Source organism: Asterias rubens, chromosome 10, assembly GCF_902459465.1.
Source record: "Asterias rubens chromosome 10, eAstRub1.3, whole genome shotgun sequence".
NCBI lineage: Eukaryota > Metazoa > Echinodermata > Asteroidea > Forcipulatida > Asteriidae > Asterias > Asterias rubens.
Window position 1 is genome coordinate 7,948,693 of NC_047071.1, and position 19,256 is coordinate 7,967,948.

The 19,256-nt window shown below is 37.3% G+C and overlaps 1 protein-coding gene across 1 annotated transcript; it reads left to right on the top strand.

Moving 5' to 3' along the window:
• Nucleotides 1-5,237: 5,237 nt before the first annotated feature.
• Nucleotides 5,238-17,838, top strand: LOC117295855 (G kinase-anchoring protein 1-like). The gene is made up of 9 exons (XM_033778634.1): nt 5,238-5,725; nt 9,615-9,803; nt 10,223-10,300; nt 10,698-10,880; nt 12,181-12,279; nt 13,310-13,411; nt 14,159-14,222; nt 15,605-15,675; nt 16,559-17,838. Exons 1-9 carry the CDS (start codon nt 5,492-5,494, stop codon nt 16,649-16,651), a joined length of 1,113 nt encoding a protein of 370 aa, XP_033634525.1. The 5' UTR covers nt 5,238-5,491; the 3' UTR covers nt 16,652-17,838.
• The last annotated feature ends 1,418 nt before the right edge of the window (nt 17,839-19,256 follow it).

A 19,256-nucleotide genomic window follows, 5' to 3' on the forward strand; every position in this document is an offset into this window, starting at 1 on the left:
CTTTTTCGAAATTTTAACGTTTTCTGCTAGTATGACAGAAAAATTTCAACATTTCGAAAAAGGAATACAGCGCCCCAGTCCATGGTCTAGGCCGTTTAGGGCTTGTTGACAACACCTGCGCCTTTTAATTGTCCCAGGGCCGGGCGCGCAAGGGCACACACAAACAGGACCAATGTATTTTAATTGTTTATTTTATTTTATACTTTTGTTCATTTTTCCAATGAATGTGTAAATCAAAGTGACTTGTTTAACTATTGCACAACTATTATTGTCTAATCAGATTTGACATTCTCTCAGTTCCTATTAACTCACAACATCATCAAATACTAAATTCTTTTTGGAAAAACTCCTGTAAACTTCTCAAAATAATGACTGCCCCCCCCCCCTCTCGACAGATTGGATTGGTCCATTCTAGGATATCAATTAAGTTGATCCCCCTTCCAGGGCAGTGAACTTTTGATCGAATTAAGTAATATTAGTGATTCTCCAACTTCCCTTGAGGGCTTACAATAATTAACTAGACATTAGGTGTTTGTGAACAAACACAAAGCTGTTCCGTGTTCTTTTGCGTTGATTATGTGTTAACATTACCAAGGAGTCTATAACTGAAAAAAAGTTTGAAAAATACTGTACAGTGTCTTGAGTTACGGTGCCACTTCATGGGGTCACGGTAACCTAAGGCTAATCTCTAACGCCCAAGGAATTTGTACTGAAAAAAGGTTAGAAAATCGGTTGTGTAGTTCTTGAGATAATATGGTGCCACTTCTGGTTGACCCGGAAGTAGAGGTCAACTTGAGGTCATGGATTTTCAAAGTTTATTTTTAATGCCTTAGGAGGATAAAACTGAACAAACAGGATTGAAAATCGGTTGTATAGCACTTGGCGTATGGTCCCACGTCCGGTTCACCCGGACGTAGAGGCCAACATGGGGTCACGAGTTTTCACAGTCAATATTAATGTCAAGGAGTCTGTACGTGAAAACAAATTGAAAATCGGTTGAGTAGTTCTTGAGATAATAATGGTCCCACTTCCGGTTGACCCGGAAGTAGAGGTCAAATTGAGGTCACGGTTTTTCCAAATTAATTGTCTCCTATCCCCAAGGAGTCTTATAACTACAAACAGTCGACATTCTTAAAGAAGAATGTCGTCTTGCTGTGATAATTTATCTCGGGATGTCGACATCCTAAACGTCAGTTGTCATCTTCCTGTGATAATTTATCTCGGGAAGTCGACATTCTAAAAGAAGAATGTCGTCTTCCTGTGATAATTTATCTCGGAATGTCGACATCCTAAAAGTAGGATGTCGTCTTCCTGTGATAATTTATCTCGGGATGTCCACATCCTAAAAGTAGGATGTCGTCTTGCTGTGATAATTTATCTCGGTATGTCGACATCCTAAACGTCAGTTGTCATCTTCCTGTGATAATTTATCTCGGGAAGTCGACATTCCAAAAGAAGAATGTCGTCTTCCTGTGATAATTTATCTCGGGATGTCGATATCCCAAAAGTAGGATGTCGTCTTGCTGTGATAATTTATCTCGGGAAGTCGACATCCTAAAAATAAATTAGGATGTCGTCTTCCTGTGATAATTTATCTCAGGAAGTTGACATCCCGAACGTAGGATTTCTTTTGTTGAAAGGATTTTACTTGTATACGTTTTGTTAACTAGTATTACATTTCCAACAATTATAATATTCATGGTCATAAACTACGTTAAACTAAAATAATGGACGAAACAAAATGTCCCACGTAAAACTCCATAAGGTTTGGAACATAATGGTCCCGCAAGTTCAAATACACGCGAGACTTGCTTAGTCTACACAGAAGGTCATAAATAATTTATTACAAGCAAATGCAATCGTACAATAATAGAAAACAAAAACTAAAAATCAATGCAAAACACATGTAGGGGATGGAGGGGCCCATAAAAAGCAAACCTTAACGAGTACGGACCCCCTCCCCCCTTTTTTTCTAAAGAAGAAAGCAATGTAAGCAATTCTATTTAGTGGGTGTAATCTTATGTAGCGGCAAAACAATTCAAAATTACAGGAAGAACAAACACAAAAACAGTTAGCGTAAAATAAAACTTAACCATATATTTAAATGAAACAGATAAACAAAATACCCAACATTATAATAAAACATAAAATGGAACACTAGTTGTGTGATGAAAATAAATACTAGAGAAAATGGGCCCCACAACTCTTGCTGGGAAAAAAAACGTGTCGAAATATACCATTGTTATCCATTAGAGACGTTTTGTAGTCACTTTGGTTGGGGAGCGAGGAATCCAGCAAAAACACACGAAAATCCCATGGCTGGGACATCAGTTTATACACCAGACAAATGTATTATATGGATATTCTTTTGAATATTTTATTTTGTGCATATGGTCCCAGATTCATGGTACGTTGAATATAAGTGGGCGGTTGGATCGACAACAGATCTTTATCCTTTTGATCACCATCAGCCCCATGTATAATAAACTTCAACGGCTGACGATTGCACTTTTGGTATTGTCATTGTTAAACTTCGGTTCCATTGTGTGCTTGCTGTCTGTTACCCTCCACACCCAGATTTTCTTGTGAATAGTAGCTGTGTATGATTCATGGTTCGCTGAATAATGTGGCAATAACAAACTTTTATCATTTTGAACTGAATGCTTGATTTATTATCTAGAGGTAAATGCTTGAGGCCAGTAAGAGTATTGTGCACGTACACCATGTAGTTTTTGTTGGAAACCGTTTGCTAACAGCCATTTATGTTACCCTTTGAAATAAAATCAGAAAATTTATAACTTTGCTTGTTGCATAAAAATAAATTGAAGATGATGCCTGAATTGATTTTTACAATCAGAGTTGGACTCTAGACTGACGTGTTGGACTCCTTGAACACTCCAAGTGGTTTAATAGGTAGTGCAATTCCAATACTTATGCTGATGTTCTCATGATGTCAGCATCAACAGGAAGTTCCAACAACTTTGTCCCCTTGTACAATTAAATATGCAAATATGGGTCACGTGGTAAATTAATTACGATTTTTAATTTTTTTTGGGTCGGTGGTTTGATGTTTGATCTAGTACAAGTTGATTTCACAGAACTCTTAACCACCAAACTCTGCGCTTATGATCACCATTTTTCGCTTACTGTGTTTTTAAACATCATCGTGTCATGCATGCACACAGGTTATGTTGGGCTAACATTTTTTGAGAAAAAGAAAAGGCAACACTATCGATATAAAGATAAGAATCAAACTTAAATATTATTACAAAAAGAAATATATTTTTAGTTTTGGGGGATACAAAAATATTGATTTCGGACGGAGATTCGAACTCGCAATTCTCAGATGTGTAGTCGCGACTGATGACCACTAGGCTAGAAGGGCACGATGTAAAAATGGTGGTTTTTTTACATGTGTGCATCACTAAATATGAACTGCTAACGCCTATAACTATTAAGTAGGGTTGAAATGTAGTATTAGATGCCTTAAGGGGGTTTTTGACGATGACGTCGATGTCGTCAGTAACCCCATCTAATTGGGTTCGTTTTAACGAAAACCCATCACAGAGTAATTGGTCCAGAACGCGGTTAGAAAAACAAGGACAAATTTAACGCACGTTCTAACGAAAATCTCAAACCTCCGTACTTTGTGTGTCCAGAACGCGGGTAGGAAACAAAATAGTATAGACTCCTCTCAAGAAGTCAACAACTCATTGAGGTACATACTGTGTTGTATTACCAAAGAGAATGTTTCACAATAACATGAAAGTGACTGCATCAAGTTTACAAATTAAAAATTCAAATGAAGACCACGTAGTTAATGAATGAATATTTGATTTAACTATTTTATCCTTATACTTTAGGAGTAGTAGGGGCCTAAACAAAAACGCTGTACAAACGCTATGGGGTTTTAGGCGGAAACAAAGAATAATAATAATAATAATAATAATAATAACTAGACATCAAGTGTTTGTGAACAAACACAGAGCTGTTCCGTTTTTATATATGGTCTCACTTCCGGTTGACCCGGAAGTAAAGGTCAATTTGGGGTCAAGGTATAATCCAAGTTCAATCTTTAGAGCCCAAAGGGTCTATAACTGAAAAGAACTTGAACATTGGTTGTGCAGTTCTTGAGATAAGGTCCCACTTCCGGTTGACCCGGAAATAAAGGTCAACATGGGGTCATACCTACCCGATGCGATTGTCCAATGCCAAAGGAGCCCACTAACTGAAAAAAGTCTGAAAATCGGTTGGGTTGTTTTTGAGATAAGGTACAACTTCCGGTTGACCCGGAAATAAAGGTCAACATGGGGGTCTAAGTTTTCAAAGTTAATATTTAATGCCCAAGTAGTCTATAACTAAAAAAAGTTTGAAAATCGGTTGTGTAGTTCTTGAGAAGTGGTCACACTTTCGGTTGACACACAAGAAGAGGTCAAAATGGGGTCACGGATTTTCCCCAACAAATTAATATTAATGCCTAAGGAAAAAAATTAAATCGGTTGTGTAACTCTTCAGATATGGTCCCACTTCCGGTTGACCCGGAAGTAGAGGTTAAATCGGGGTCACGGTTACCCGAGGCAATTCTCAAAAATAATAAAAATCTCGACGAAAACAATAGCTGTTCCGACTGGATCGGAACGATCGGAACAGCTAAAAATAATAAAAATCTCGACGAAAACAATAGCTGTTCCGACTGGATCGGAACAGCTAATAAAAATAATAAAAATCTCGACGAAAACAACAGCTGTTCCGACTGGATCGGAACAATCGGAACAGCTAAAAATAATAAAAATCTCGACGAAAACAATAGCTGTTCCGACTGGATCGGAACAGCTAATAATAATAATAATAATAATAAAAATAATAAAAATCTCGACGAAAACAATAGCTGTTCCGACTGGATCGGAACAGCTAATTAGTAACATCTGAGTCTTGGTCTGTTGAGACGGCCTCTCTGCCAACAACCCAGGTGAGAGTTGAGCCACTTATTCAGAGCAGGCTGGTGGTAGGTAACAACATGGTAACAATAAGCAAGAAAAACAATTATTCTTTTTTTCCCCCAGGAATTTAATAAACACTTATTTTGTTGTACCCATTTTATGTTTTCATGCTGTTTTCTTTACCCGTTTACGTTAACGTTGGTTGACTCAGCAGCAGCAGGATCACGTTCATGGTCGTTGGTCGTGTAAACAAAAAGTAAGAATAATACAATTAAATGTGTCAAAAGGTGGCGCACTTCAAATCAAAAGTTTGGGAACCCCCGATCAGTGATAAACTCACGCAACATTTTAATCGCTGTCGTCGTATTCATTGTCACATCAACCCCCCTGTCAACCTTACGACAATCGAGTAAAAGCTATTCCGTCGTCAGCAGTCGTCAGTATTGCTCTGTGTTGTTAGACAACAGAGGAAACAAACCTATTCTGACCCCAGATTTTCTTTAAACCTGAATCACCCCAATCTCCACCTTTTAATTAATTTAAGACACAAAATGGCGTCCGTTCGTCTGTCCTCGCGGTTCGACATTCTTCATGTCATGGACTCCTCGTCTGATTTTCCTGGGAACGATTCAGACGAGGATGGTAAAGCAAACCGTGTGCAGAGGCAGCCCAGCAAGGGGAACAAAGATGGCAAATCCACGGCAGCGTCTGGTGACGGGACAAATGCCAATGCCAAGAAACGCATTAAGAAAAAGAAGAACAAACAACAACAGCAAGCGGCTGAGGTATTCATTTATTTGTTGTTGCCATAATTATTGTATTGCATTCTTCCCAGCCCAGGGGTTATCAATGGACTTCTTCTACCCCCATCCATGTTCAGTCCCTCCCCTGCATGCATGGTTTACTTCCTTTTTGGTTATCCTCCCACATCTAACTAAAACTGACCCATCTGGGCCATGTCAATTGTCATTGATTGACCATTGTTTTTTATCATTATGAGTATAAACTTACTTGAACTTACTTGAATCCACCGACGCCATCACACAACTGGGGAGGAGACGGTGGTTCTGGTTACTGGGGCAGACAGCTTAGATAAGCTTATGACTTTTATGAAGAGCCCCCCCCCCGACGTTCTTTAGTATGACGTTGATTGATTGATTGCCAGGATTGCTATGATTGTCTTTACGCGGTCCTACTACTTGCCGTCAACTCATTAAATTTACATGAAAAATTTATAAATGGGACACGGAAGTGTTAAGTCTGGGCTAAACTACATATTTCTCATGGTTTTCGGTAAAAATTCATTCACAAAAACGACTTTGTGTTGATAAAAAAAAAGTACCAATCATTGACATCTTGGGCCAAGACTAATCAATGTGAAAAAGCAAGATGGCGGCCGACGGTTTTGCTGTTTCGAGATAATTTTTTCACGCGAAAAAAACTCAATTTTTATTCCGAAATATGACCTAAAACTTTCGCGAATTCTCTTTGATTGAGCTGATACTTTACAGTTTTATGTTTCTTTTGTGGATTTTAAATGTATATTGGAGGAGTTGACGGCGAGTTGACGGCGCAAGTGAGTTGACGGCGAGTTGACGGCAAGTAGTAGGACCCTCTTTACGAACAGCTGTGATGTTTCCATGACCACCAATGACTTGACTTGGGATGATTGGAATGATTTGCTAACTATATGTATGTAAATTCAGTTTCAGATGCACACAGACAGCAGTACACCACATTTTACACAGCACTGGCATGGTCTTGCTTGCTTGCTGGCATGCTTGCTGGCAAGTAACAACTGAGGCTCTGTGCTCATAAACAAAATTTACATTTTGCATTCGGATAACTTTCCGTACGTAAGGCGCCACCACTTTTTCACTCATTTTTACAAAAAGGGATATCTCTTTGAGGTAAATTAGATACTATATTATTTCATTTTGAATGAAAAAGTGGTGGTGTGACGCGGCGGTCGGTGGGGGCGCTGTCTCTCTCTACAGTATCTCCTACCACTTATCACCGTGATACAAATAAATTTAACTTCCCCAAGTCCGTTGGGCTAAAATATATAACCAGGCAGCTTACAATTATTAAGTGAAGAAATGGACTCAAAAACTTGGAATTGACACATGTCTAACAGTTTCAACAATTATTTATTTAACTCATAAAACCATCAAAATTATTAACTCTGAAACTGCTGTGAGACGTCTCTCTATTTACATCATTTATAATAAAAACCACTGGCACACACTAAGTGTAGGACGTGTTACTCCGCCCATATTATTATCAGCTCCTCGCTGGGATTACTCTCTTCTAGTTCTTGGACTGGTTATAGATGGCTAGTGCCGATCCCCTTTCCATTAACTGTGTTTACTCCGCCGAATCATCTAGTCTGACTCAAAATGCGGAGTAAATGACGAGTACTAATAGTTCTTATGATAACTAATATACCTTCAGTCCCTGACTGGAATTAAACCTTGACTCCCCGAGTCGTTAAACGCGTAGTAGCTCCAAGCTCCACCTTCAGTCCCTGACTGGAATTAAACCGTGACTCCCTGAGCCGTTAAACAAGTAGTTATAATAACACTGATGCGGGTCAAGTTATGACGAGTATCAGCCCCGCCTGCAATACTATCCTGTGACTCCGCCGACCCCATAGTAGTTAATATTGATGCGGAGTCATTACTGACGAGTATTAGCCTAAGCTATACCTTCAGCCCCCGGCTGGATTTATACTGTGGCTCCGCTGACCCCATAGTAGTTAATGATACTGATGTGGAGTCATTATGACGAGTATTAGCCTAAGCTATACCTTCAGCCCCCGGCTGGATTTATACTGTGGCTCCGCCGACCCCATAGTAGCTAAATGACTCGATGCGGAGTTGATACATTGTATATAAATTAACGTTCGGCCCAAAGCATAGTTGATATTACGACTCGCAATGCGGAGTCGGTTGTTGAGTAACTCCAAATGCGGAGTTCGTACTTAAGGGTGAGTGAGTGAGTTGCTGCCGCTGTCCCCATACCTGATAATTTATGACAGCTTCTATTACAGCAACTGACTAAATAATTAGCATAATTTATGCACAATAACCCGATAATTTTCTCCTGATATTCAGTAAAGAGTGGCCCAAAATATCCGATAATTCAGCACACAATATTTATATAGAGAGATTTATTTAAGCAATATTCACGTAAAATACAGCACACAAAAAGTTCCACAATAAAAGCCAAAAATCTTTTATATTGAGTGTTGAGATGTAAAATAATATGACACTATAATTTCCAGCAATCGTCAAACATTTTGTCGTAAATAAATCAAGAAAAAGCAATAATTTGGGTGCATTTCATTTCAAGTTATAAGCAAACCAACACTAACCTGATAATTTATGACAGCTTCTATTACAGCAACTGAACATACATTGTAAAACTTTCCCTTTATATAGGCCGCGAATTTCTTACCGCTTTTTGATTGGCTGAAGGCAGCCACGCAAAATAGGATTCGCGCGATACGAAAAAGCAGACAACATTTGCAATAAACCCTTAATAAAAGGAAAGTTGTAAGGTTTTATAAATCGAGACTAAGACAAGTAATGATTGTGAACTTATTTATGAATAACCCCAGGTCTTTCTGCACTTTTACAAGCTTAATTTAAGGAAAGAAAGTCCTAACAGCGTCTCCCTTATTTGGTATGACGAATCACGAGTCCTAGACCTAATGAATATTAATGAACTGAGTGTGCAATGGCGGCGCCCATACAACGATCATCTCGTCGCATAGAACTAAAGTAATCTATGAGAATTGTACGGATCTATATCACTTGTTTTTACATGAATTAAATTTTACATCTCAAAGGTAAGTTTTCTACTTGTTTAGGGAGAAATACACAATAATTAAATGAGACAAAATAGACGTGAACTCCGTCTCACGTCACAGTGGCGCCATACGGAAACTTTTCCTTGCATTTTGAGTGGAAAAGGTTTCCGTATGGCGCCACCACTTTTTCATTCGATATGAAATAATATAGTATCTAACTTACCTCAATGAGATATCCCTTTTTGTAAAAATTAGTGAAACAGTGGTGGCGCCATACGGAAAGTTATCCTTTTCATTATAAAGGGAATGTCAATGTTTTTTTTTAGTACAAAACCCCAGCCAGCCAGGCCTACTGACATGACTGACTGGGTCTTCAGTATTTGGTAAATAAAACAACAAAAAACATGGCCACGCTGTTAGGCCGAGTAAAAAAAAGAACATGTTTCACGTCCGGGTTTTTCAAAAAAAGGAGGAAGAGGGGCTTTTTATTTTTTATTTTTTATTTCAAGATGGCCGCCATTCTTTGTTAAAAATGTCAAATATCCATTATTTTTCTACTGCTGAAATACACAAAACATATATGAAACAATTTAGTCGAGGCATTCAGACAAGCCATTCAGATTGTTTTTGCTGAGATCATTTAAAATAACCCTATTTAAAAAAAAAATAATAATGTGCATACAAAAATAAAATAAAAAAGGAGGCGGCCTGTAAAAAGGAAGCGGGCGGGGACGCGAAACATGTTTTTTTTTTAATTGGCCTTATTTAAAAATACAACCTGTAGGCATTGAGATATTTTGAGAAAGGTGCTTTATTATACATGTAATTAAAATGCCTCTGTTGTTTCCCCTTATGAATAGTTACGAGATATAGCCTTCAACAAGATCCCCTCCATTCCAAAAGGAATAGTCGGCAGCCCTCCATCAAGTTCTTGTCTCAATCTTCCCCCTGGACTGTCTGTAGATGCAACCGTACCCCCGGCCAACTCGTTAGATCACCTGGTCGGAAACCCAATGCAATGGGAGGACTGGAAAAGAAAAGACAAGGGGGTAGGTTGCTCATGTTGTTTGAAGGTTGTTTTCTATGCTGATGAAGTGCTGAGAACAACCTAAATAATATGTTGGTTTTGTTGACTTCTACTTGATAGTTAAAGGGAAGTTACACGTTTGGTAATTAATACTCAAAACAAATATTAACTTAAAAACTGACTTGGTAACGAGCATTGGAGAGCTGTTGATAGTATGAAACATTGTGAGAAACGGCTCCCTCTGAAGTAGCACAGAATTTGAGAAGGAGTTTTAACTCCTTGGCAATTTCTTAAAATTGCTCAATAAAATAGTAAAAGACTTCTACCCAGAAGTCTTTGGGTATATTTTCTCAATAAACAATACATCTCCGATAAACATCTACGATAGATCTATACATAACGAGTTTCATTGTTTTTTACTCATTAATTATTTGTTTGCAGCATGTACAAGACCAGTTTCAAGATGATTTACAGAAAGCTATCCTTGCCAGCAAAGTGGAGTTTGAGCGCCAGCAGCAGGTGAGTCCAGAAATAATGAAACACATACACAATATTGCCAATGACCCAAAAGTCTGTGCATTCTCACATCTTGTTAGAAGCCCCAAATCAAACGAACAATTTGGGGGTTTCAGGCCTGTATGCTTCTTTTTTTTTTTTCGAAGGGAAAGGGCACAAAGGCATTTTCTACCTAGTAAAGGGCACCCTATAAGAAAATCAAGTTTCTACTGGAGCATTTCAAGGGTACTAAAGCAATGACCGTGAAGTGTCATAATATAATTGATTGTTTGCAATCCATTTCGACATTAAACATTAAAAACTAACTACTCATAATACAAATTATTCGCTGAAACTCCATGCTTTTGGTTACTAACCCGAGACATATAAAGTGTAAATTGACCTTTCCCTTATTGCACAGTTTGTTCATGAAGTCGGCCCAGTATTGAATGAAGATGATCAAGCTGCTGCTATTAACCGAAAGGAAAGGAGGAAACACATGCAAGGAAAGGACAAGCCCCACCCAGTATCCTTGCAAAGTTTTCAAGCCGCACCCACTAGTAATGGTAATGGAGGAGGCATTGATGAAATAGAGTTACCTAAGGTATGATTTATGTTATCGTCAAACACTACCAAAAAAATTGAGAGAGAAACTTATTTTTGGAGTTCATGGTTGAGCATTATTTTTGTGGCATTTTTCTTGTGCTTCAAGCTAGGATTGTTATTCCCTTTTGTGCGATTCATGTCGCTTAGATACCTCTAAAATGTAAACAAACCAATTTTTGTAGGTGCTTAATTAAAAAAAAAAATTTTTACCAAGTCAGTTTCCCTTGTTGTCTATATTGATTCCTTAATTTTTTCGAAAGATTTTTTGAAGTTTGGAAGTTGAGAATTAATTGATAGTTGAAACAAACCTCAGAAGCTTAGTTTGGGTGTTCTTATACAGGCCAGGGGTCGATTTCACTAATGTCTATGTTTGCGATCATCGCTAACACACTTGCGATGAGATCGCTAACCTCAAATCCATCGCAATTGCGATGTCGCTAACTCTCCGCAACAAAAACGTCGGTCGTCGCTCGAAATGAAATGGCATTGTGCAGTTTATGTAAATCGTTGTCATGTTGGTGCACACTTACGAACTATTGTGGACGATGTTTAGGCACTCATTTACAAAGGGTTAAAGCATATATAGGCCTATGGCCTCTATTATAATTTTAGATTTTAATAAACAGTTTTCGTAAATCTGTTGTAACAGTGGGATTGATGAAAATTCTGACATATCTGTCTAATAATACCATGGAGGAAGAAATAATACCAAGCTTCACACTGTCAATTTGCCAATACATTACACATTATTTTTTTTCTAAAAATGATGGTTAAAATAATCGAACCCATATAGTATCTCCTTTTTACCGATATTAAGGGGCTCTTTGCTGCAGTTGCATCGCTGATAGTTGTCATCGGCAATCTGAGTCTACCAGGTAAAAGACCGCAAGACTAAAATAATGTAGCGCCACTCATTTTACTCTAAACCACGGACAATTTATACGTCAAAACGTACACCGCTATAACTATAAGCACATAATGGCTCAATGTATCATAAGTTTGCGATGAACTTTTACTTTGCGACCACTAACATGTCATCGCAAGATTGTCATCGCTAAATAAAACTTTGCGACGAGTATATTCATCGTTAAGTTTTAGTGAAATCGTCGGCTAAAAATCCATCGCTAAGTTGCGATGGATTTTAGATTTAGCGATCGATTTCGGCGTTTGCGATGACCAAAACGCATTAGTGAAATCGACCCCTGTCCCCATCAAAATGTGTATTAATTAGTGAAAGTATTGTGAAGGAGCAAGTTGGATTGACATGGATTAACCATTTTACTCTTTTCTGATCCTAGAAACATGAACCAGATCCGATGTTCTTTGAGAAAGTTGATAAAGATGTGGCTGAGATTATCACCAAGGAGGAAACTAAAACTAAGAAGAAACAAACCCAGGTACTGAAGCTATAAAGAATACCAGCATCAATAATTTGAGTGATATGTATCATTCTCCAAATTCTTGGTTGAAGTTCCCTTTAGATTCAAAAGAGTATGTTTTCATTCTTGTTCTTGTTGATGCTAGCCAGGCCTAGTTGATGCTATTCAAGCCAAACTTGGATTGGTTATTACAGTGTGAGTCATGTCAGTGTGACCAATTTTGTTTTCAGTGCTTGAAACTCATTTCTGCCATCCATCCTGATCCTGGGCAGCACAAACAAGATCAATAGCCAAGCAAACCTGTATGCTTCATTTTTGAAAAGGCAAGGGCACCAAGGCATTTTCTCTTTGGCAAAGGGCACCCTATGAGGAAATTGTAAATTTCTACTAGAGCATTTCAAGGGCACCAAGGCATTAGCAAGGGGCAACGGAGGCAATCGCCTCCGTTGCCTCCGTGAAGTATCAGGCCTGGCCAAGGCAGAGGTACCAACAGTAATTGCCGTGGTGCCCTGGGCTTTAGCTGTTAAGCCATTGTTGTTTAACAAACCAAGCTGGTTGGAATAGTCGGCCGAATCTTAGCAAGAAATGAAATTGTAAACGGATGTTGTGACCAAATTCAACATCCCATGATTGACGGCTTTGTTTCTGATAATTTCAACACTATTTCGGAATATTTGTGTTAACTGTGGCTATCTGTTTTTGATTTGCATTTATGACTTCCAATAGTTTTCCATACTTGGTTGGCAAAAACTTGTGCCATGCTGTTGTCATAGAGATGTCTATCGTAAAACCCCAAATGTGTTGAAGCTATGTCGGTGTTGCTGTAGGGACAATGACAGAGGTGGCTGCCTGCATAGAGAATAGAGGAGATTTGAGTCGCTGTAGGATGTCTTGCCTGCAGAAAGCATAACTTTAATATGATCAATGTTGTGAAGTGCTTCAGAGGGAATATATTATTGACGGATAGTTCAAAGTTTTTTGTTTGAAAATATTGCGTTTGGAAACTAATGAGAACGTGTATGAGTGTTGAAGTTTTTTTTTTTTTTAGAAAATGGCTGCCGAGAATATAAGGAGAGTTCAACATGAAGATGATCTTGAACAGAGGGATCATGAAATTACTGAAATGAAGACTGCGGTAGAAAAAATGAAGGTTTGTTCATTACATTGTATTTTTAATGTTCTGTATCCTGGCTGTGGTAAATAAAGGCCGAGTCACACTGCAGCAATAACGAAAACGATCAAGACGCAAAATGAACGCATTCTATTGGTTGAATTGCTCCACGCAGAATACGCACACGCTCATTTAACCAATGGACTGCGTTCTCTTTGCGTCGTTATCGTTATCGTTCTCGTTATCGCTGCAGTGGGACCGGGCCTTAACTAGATGTCTTGCCAATAGACCACTGAGCTTGTCTGGTAGCAAGAGACAGTTCAAATACTATATTTTAGCAGCGAGTACAGCAACGATTTAGATGTCTCATTAAGATTCATCTTAAGATTCAGTTGTTAATGTTATCATAATAATTGCACTAAGACATGATGATGCGTAGCAGTAGTTTGACAAATGATAAACAATTAAGATTAATATCTTAGGAAATCTTTTCCTGTGCTCTGTTTATTTGATTTGATTTGAATTGAGTTTATTTTGGTAAAAACACAGCAAGATCATGGCAAAAATACATACATATGATGATAACAATGGAAAGAAAATAAACAAAACTAGAAACTTAGCAGAAAACGGACAACATTTTCATAGGATTGCCCACTAAAAGCAATAACTTCAGACTTATTCCCAATTGGGGAGCATAGCCTTTTAACAAATTCATGTATGAAAGTTCTGCTGACACAATATTATAAACAAAAACATAATGGTTATCTTTGTTACATTTTCTTTTAGGAGGAGCTTGCACAAGTTAAGAAGAGAAATAAACAGCTTTGCTTTATCTTAGCCCAGGGGGAAAGTAAGTGAATACATTTTCAAATAATTTCTGTCTTGGTTTTGTGTTTTTAACCATTTAAACGATGTTGTAAAAATGATAATGGAAGTGGACCTGAACTATTTCAAGTACATGTATCCACTGAATATGTTCTCTGAAGTGACACAAGTTTATGATGGTATACATGTATAAGCACTATGCAGCATTATGCAGAACAATAAAAATTAATACAAATACCAAACTCCTCACAGATTCTGCCAGAGGTTATTGTTATCTTAAAAGCTAATTGAAGTCCCCACTATACAGCTAAACTATCCAACACAAACCATCCCAAATTGATTTGGTTTGTCTTGTCTTGTCTTTACTGCACAAACTGCCGCCACTGGGCTATAAACGTGCAGACCCTCATGCATGCATACTCCCTACTCAAATTGTATATTTTCAAGGAGTGACTTAAAATTGTTAATTGGCGTCAGGGGCTGATTTATCTTGTGGCGGGAGTGAGTTCCAGATTGGTATAGTTCTTGAATACGAGGAGTGACGGTAGCAGTCTTTGTTTGATGAGATGGTGTTATAATTTAGGGTATGACTTTGACGAGTTGTTGGTTGTTCTGTTGGTTGCAGTGAAGATTACTAATGTTGGATGGAGTTATGGAGTGAGTTTCTTTGTAAAGTGTAATAAGTCTAGCTATGGTGCGGCGTCTTTGGAGTGTATCCCATTTGAGGTCCTGTAGCATATCCGTTACACTACCGGTCTTGCGATAATTGCTTTTGACAAATCTGGCTGCTCTTCGTTGAACTTTTTTGAGGTTGTTGATGTGAACTTGTTGATGAGGATCCCAAATAGCACTACAGTATTCAAAGCTTTGGTTGAACAAGAGTTTTATAAGCTCTTTCTTTAGTGGCTTTGGTTTAGTTCCAGAAATTTTGCTTGAGCAGTCCAAGGACTTTGTTTGAGTATAGGTTTAACCCTATACTACATGTACACTGTACGTGTAGGTCAGCCCTTGTACCCAATCAGATGTTCTTACTTATCCCCAATAGAGCCTGTCTTTGTGTGTGCATTGTTTCTTGTGTTTCCCCAAAAAACTTGAGTACTTTCCATTCAGTCGCCAATTTATGTTTTGGGTGTCCTTTAAGCAAGTTGCTACTTTTGCCTTGCTTTGCCTTGATTCTCTTTTGTGTAATTGAAAAAGTGTGATCTTGTAGTATGATTTTGTTTTTTTTGTGCTTGGGTGTATTTTAATCTAGCCATTTTTACATTGAGGTTGCAAATAAAATGTTCTTTTTAGTAAGTCATTTATTGTATTTAAGTGTTCCCTTTTTTTGGTAAAAACTCTTGGCGAAAGGCTTTGAGGAGTTAGAATTCTGTATAATATACAATTTGTTTGCCTTTTCATTCACAGTGAAAGACAAAGCTGATGTGTTGAAACAAGTGGATGAACTGACGGCAGTGAAAGATGAACTGACCACAGAGGTATGGTGTGTTTGGTTTCGATATCACTAAAATCAGATTTTAAATTTGATCATAACATTTTTATGATGGATGTTTACCCATACACTGATGTGTGCTAGCACTGTATACTCAGTACTTTCCCTAGTCCTGTGAAAAAAAATCACAGGCATTTTACTCGGGTGGGATTCGAACCCACGACCCTGGCAATTCTAGAGCAGTGTCTTACCAACTAGACTACAGGGATTGCCCAGTTGGAGGTAGTTTGAATCCTATGTTTTGGCAGCAGGTACTGCAACAATATAATAGATGTTAAATTTGCATCGGGATAAAGAATATAATTTTTTTTGTTTTACCCATACACTGATGTGTTAGCACTGTATACTCAGTACTTTCCAGAGTCCTGTTAAAAAATATGACAGGCATATTTACTCATTATTTTTTTCTCATCAAGTTTTGAATTGTGGAGGTGCTCTAAATTGTTTTGACTGATGCCTTGCCTCTAAACCAGCCTCATCCTACATAACATTTCAAGGGTGCTAAAGAAGTCTCAAAATTCAAACATACCTTGCAGAAAAATGCTGTATAAAGCGTATATAAGAAGCCAATACTATCTGCACATGTTTGATTTTGAGAGAACGCCTTACATTACAAGGCAAGGACGGCCACTTCCAGATGAGGGCTGCACTTTACTGTCATAGTACGTTGCCACCTACTCCTGCTGGGGCTGAAACAAACACTGTTACCCCACTTCACAGTTTGTAAGGATGTAGGCATGAGTATCATCCACTAGGAACCTGGCTGGTAGATAGCAGAATGCACTACTTCAGCAGTTTATCTGCATTTCAATTTGTTTTTCTTTTTTCAAAATGCTTATTTACTTACCCTTCTTGTTTTGTCGTTTTAGGTTTCAGAGCTTCATGCAGCGTTAGAGCAGGAAAGATCCAAAGTGTCCACATTGAAATCTGAGCTTCAAAGACTACATGATAGGAAGAAGTAAAGATGGAGACAACACATTCGCAAAAGTGTCATGTGTGTGTGAGGACCAAAATGTTATATCCCAGTGGAACTACTGGCTCCAAATAATGAGTTGACTTTGAAACAGCTGCCTAAAACACCATCAGTGAACGACTGGACTGAAATAAATATGACTTTGTCAAACCTGTTGATTTGGCAATCTGGATCAGGAGGACAGATTCCTTTCAAATGTGGCCATTACAATGGCAAAACTAACACCGTGTAGCCATTCCAAAGCTCTCTGGCATTTTATATGGGAATCTACCAAGTGCATTAGATCTCATCTTCATCTGATTACTACTCAACACTTGCAGTTCAAGCTTTGCCCATTGGTCAAGTCGGATTTTCAGCTGGTATTAAATGATGCAATCTGGTACTCATATTTGACAGTGTCCAAGAAAAATAAGTATTAGAACGTCAATTTAAACCCTGTAGTAGGTACCACAAAAGTTGTCTTTCGCACTCGGATCACTAAAAAACTGTTGATGTTAACTGGATGATTTTAAGGTAGCAAAAAACTTTTAATTACCATAGTTATTCCACAACTTGAGTAATGATACATGTATACATTGCTTTGATCCTGGAAAGTAAACTCTGTCAAATCCTTATTATTGCTAACAAGTGTCCTGAAAGTTTCAGAGAATAAGTGATTATGTTTTCAAATGAACGAAATGGGTAAGTGTTTATTTTGTTTCATTACTTTTGATTGGGAAAACATTTTGCTTTTAGCTTTTGATATTCAAACAAAGATATTTAGGATTATTACATTATTACATTGCTTGCACGTGGCTACTCTATGTATGATTTATCTGTTGTTGTTGTTGTTATTATTTATTCAGCCAATTCAACAATAAAAAAGGACAATACTTCCAGATGGGCTAGGAGAAACTCTCTGTAGAAAACATTCTTTTACCAACTATGATAAAAAAACTAATTTTTTGCACAACTTAATTTTGGTAATACTTTGCAGTCAGGTCCTGCTGTTAGATTGCATTATACGTCACCCACAGTAGGCCTATGTAACACTTGCAACTTTGTACTATAACTCTTACCTTTTCCTTTGAACGTTTTAATTTTTTGAAATACAATGTATCAATGGAGTTTAAAATGTTTGAGACAAAAGCAAATTTATGAATAAAATACTTTGCTTACTTTTGTTTAATTGTTGAATTATTTCTCAGTGAAAACATTTTTAGAAATTTACAATTAAGCAAATAATATTCAATTTTTAAAGAATTTGATGAAAAGAAATTCCCCTTAAAAAACAAACAGTTTTCAAGTTATGTGTTGTCTAAAGAAATTCAACACTTCATTTGTTAATGTTGATGAGTTCTGCATATTCCTTAATTATAATGTGGAAATATCAGAGTAGGTAGGCCCCAGTTTTAGTGGGATTTCCTTTTTTTAAATAAACATTGACTGCCACAAATTGTTCACATGTATTTTTGTCTTGATGTAATTTTAAAGTAATAAACCCAGATCAAAGATTTTATAGTAAAAGAAGACGAGACTTGTACTGACAAAATAAGTTTTGCTTTATAAAGTGTCTAAGTTTCAATAATTGAAACAGTAATTTTGCTTAATGACTTCGGGGAATTTAAACTTATGGCTATAAATGTGCAGTTTATTTTTCGCTTAAGAAGAACTCTGGCTCAAATATAGGATTTGCTTAACTGGTCTCTGTCATTCATATGGTTACAATGTCATTACATTGCTGATAAAAGTGTCTACTAATCAGTAATTCAGGTTTCTTTAAAGGGAGTGGACACTATTGGTAATTGTCAAAGACTAGCCTTCACAGTTGGTGTATCTCAACATTATGCATAAAATAACAAACCTGTGAAAATTTGAACTCGATTGGTCTTCGGAGTTGCGAGATAATAGTGGAAGAAAAAACACCCTTGTCACACAAAGTTGTGTGCGTTTAGATGCTTGATTTCGAGACCTCAAGTTCTAAATTTTAGGTCTCGAAATCAAATTCGTGGAAAATTACTTCTTTTTTGAAAACTATGGCACTTCAGAGGGAGCCGTTTCTCACAATGTTTTATACCATCAACCTCTCCCCATTACTCATCGACATCGACACGGTTTTATGCTCATAATTATTTTGAGTAATTACCAATAGTGTCCACTGCCTTTAATAATTTTTCAGTAGGCCTTAAAGATGTGTCTCAGCAAAGTTGCCTTTTTTCATGTTTCTTCAAGGGAACTTTTTAATTTCCATAAGTTCAATCTATAGCCATTGTTCTTGCTTTTTTTAATGAATAAAATAATTGAAAATAAACTCATGTATGTTACAGGGTATTTAATTTAAGTTTGTTTTATTCATTCCAAAACATTTCCGCAAAGCCTCAAATCAAACTTCAGGTACAAAGTTTACTTTAAATCTAAGGTACAAGTTTCTTGATTTTTAGAATTTATTTTACATATTTAAAATATATTTAAAGAAGCCTTTAAAGATCTGAAAAAAAAAAAAGTATTTTAGTTGATATTTTCGTTTTGTTTTTTCTTTTCTTGTTCTTTTTCTTGAGTTTATTTTTATTTTTATGCATACTGAATGAGCCTACGGCAGATCAAACATGGCCGCC

What these genes read in the sequence shown, in the direction of transcription:
- LOC117295855 (XM_033778634.1), top strand. Translation starts at nt 5,492, where the DNA reads ATGGCGTCCGTTCGTCTGTCCTCGCGGTTCGACATTCTTCATGTCATG. An exon ending in ATGAAATAGAGTTACCTAAG is followed by an intron (nt 10,881 to 12,180) that starts GTATGATTTATG and finishes TTCTGATCCTAG; the next exon opens with AAACATGAACCAGATCCGAT. An exon ending in AAGATGAACTGACCACAGAG is followed by an intron (nt 15,676 to 16,558) that starts GTATGGTGTGTT and finishes TTGTCGTTTTAG; the next exon opens with GTTTCAGAGCTTCATGCAGC.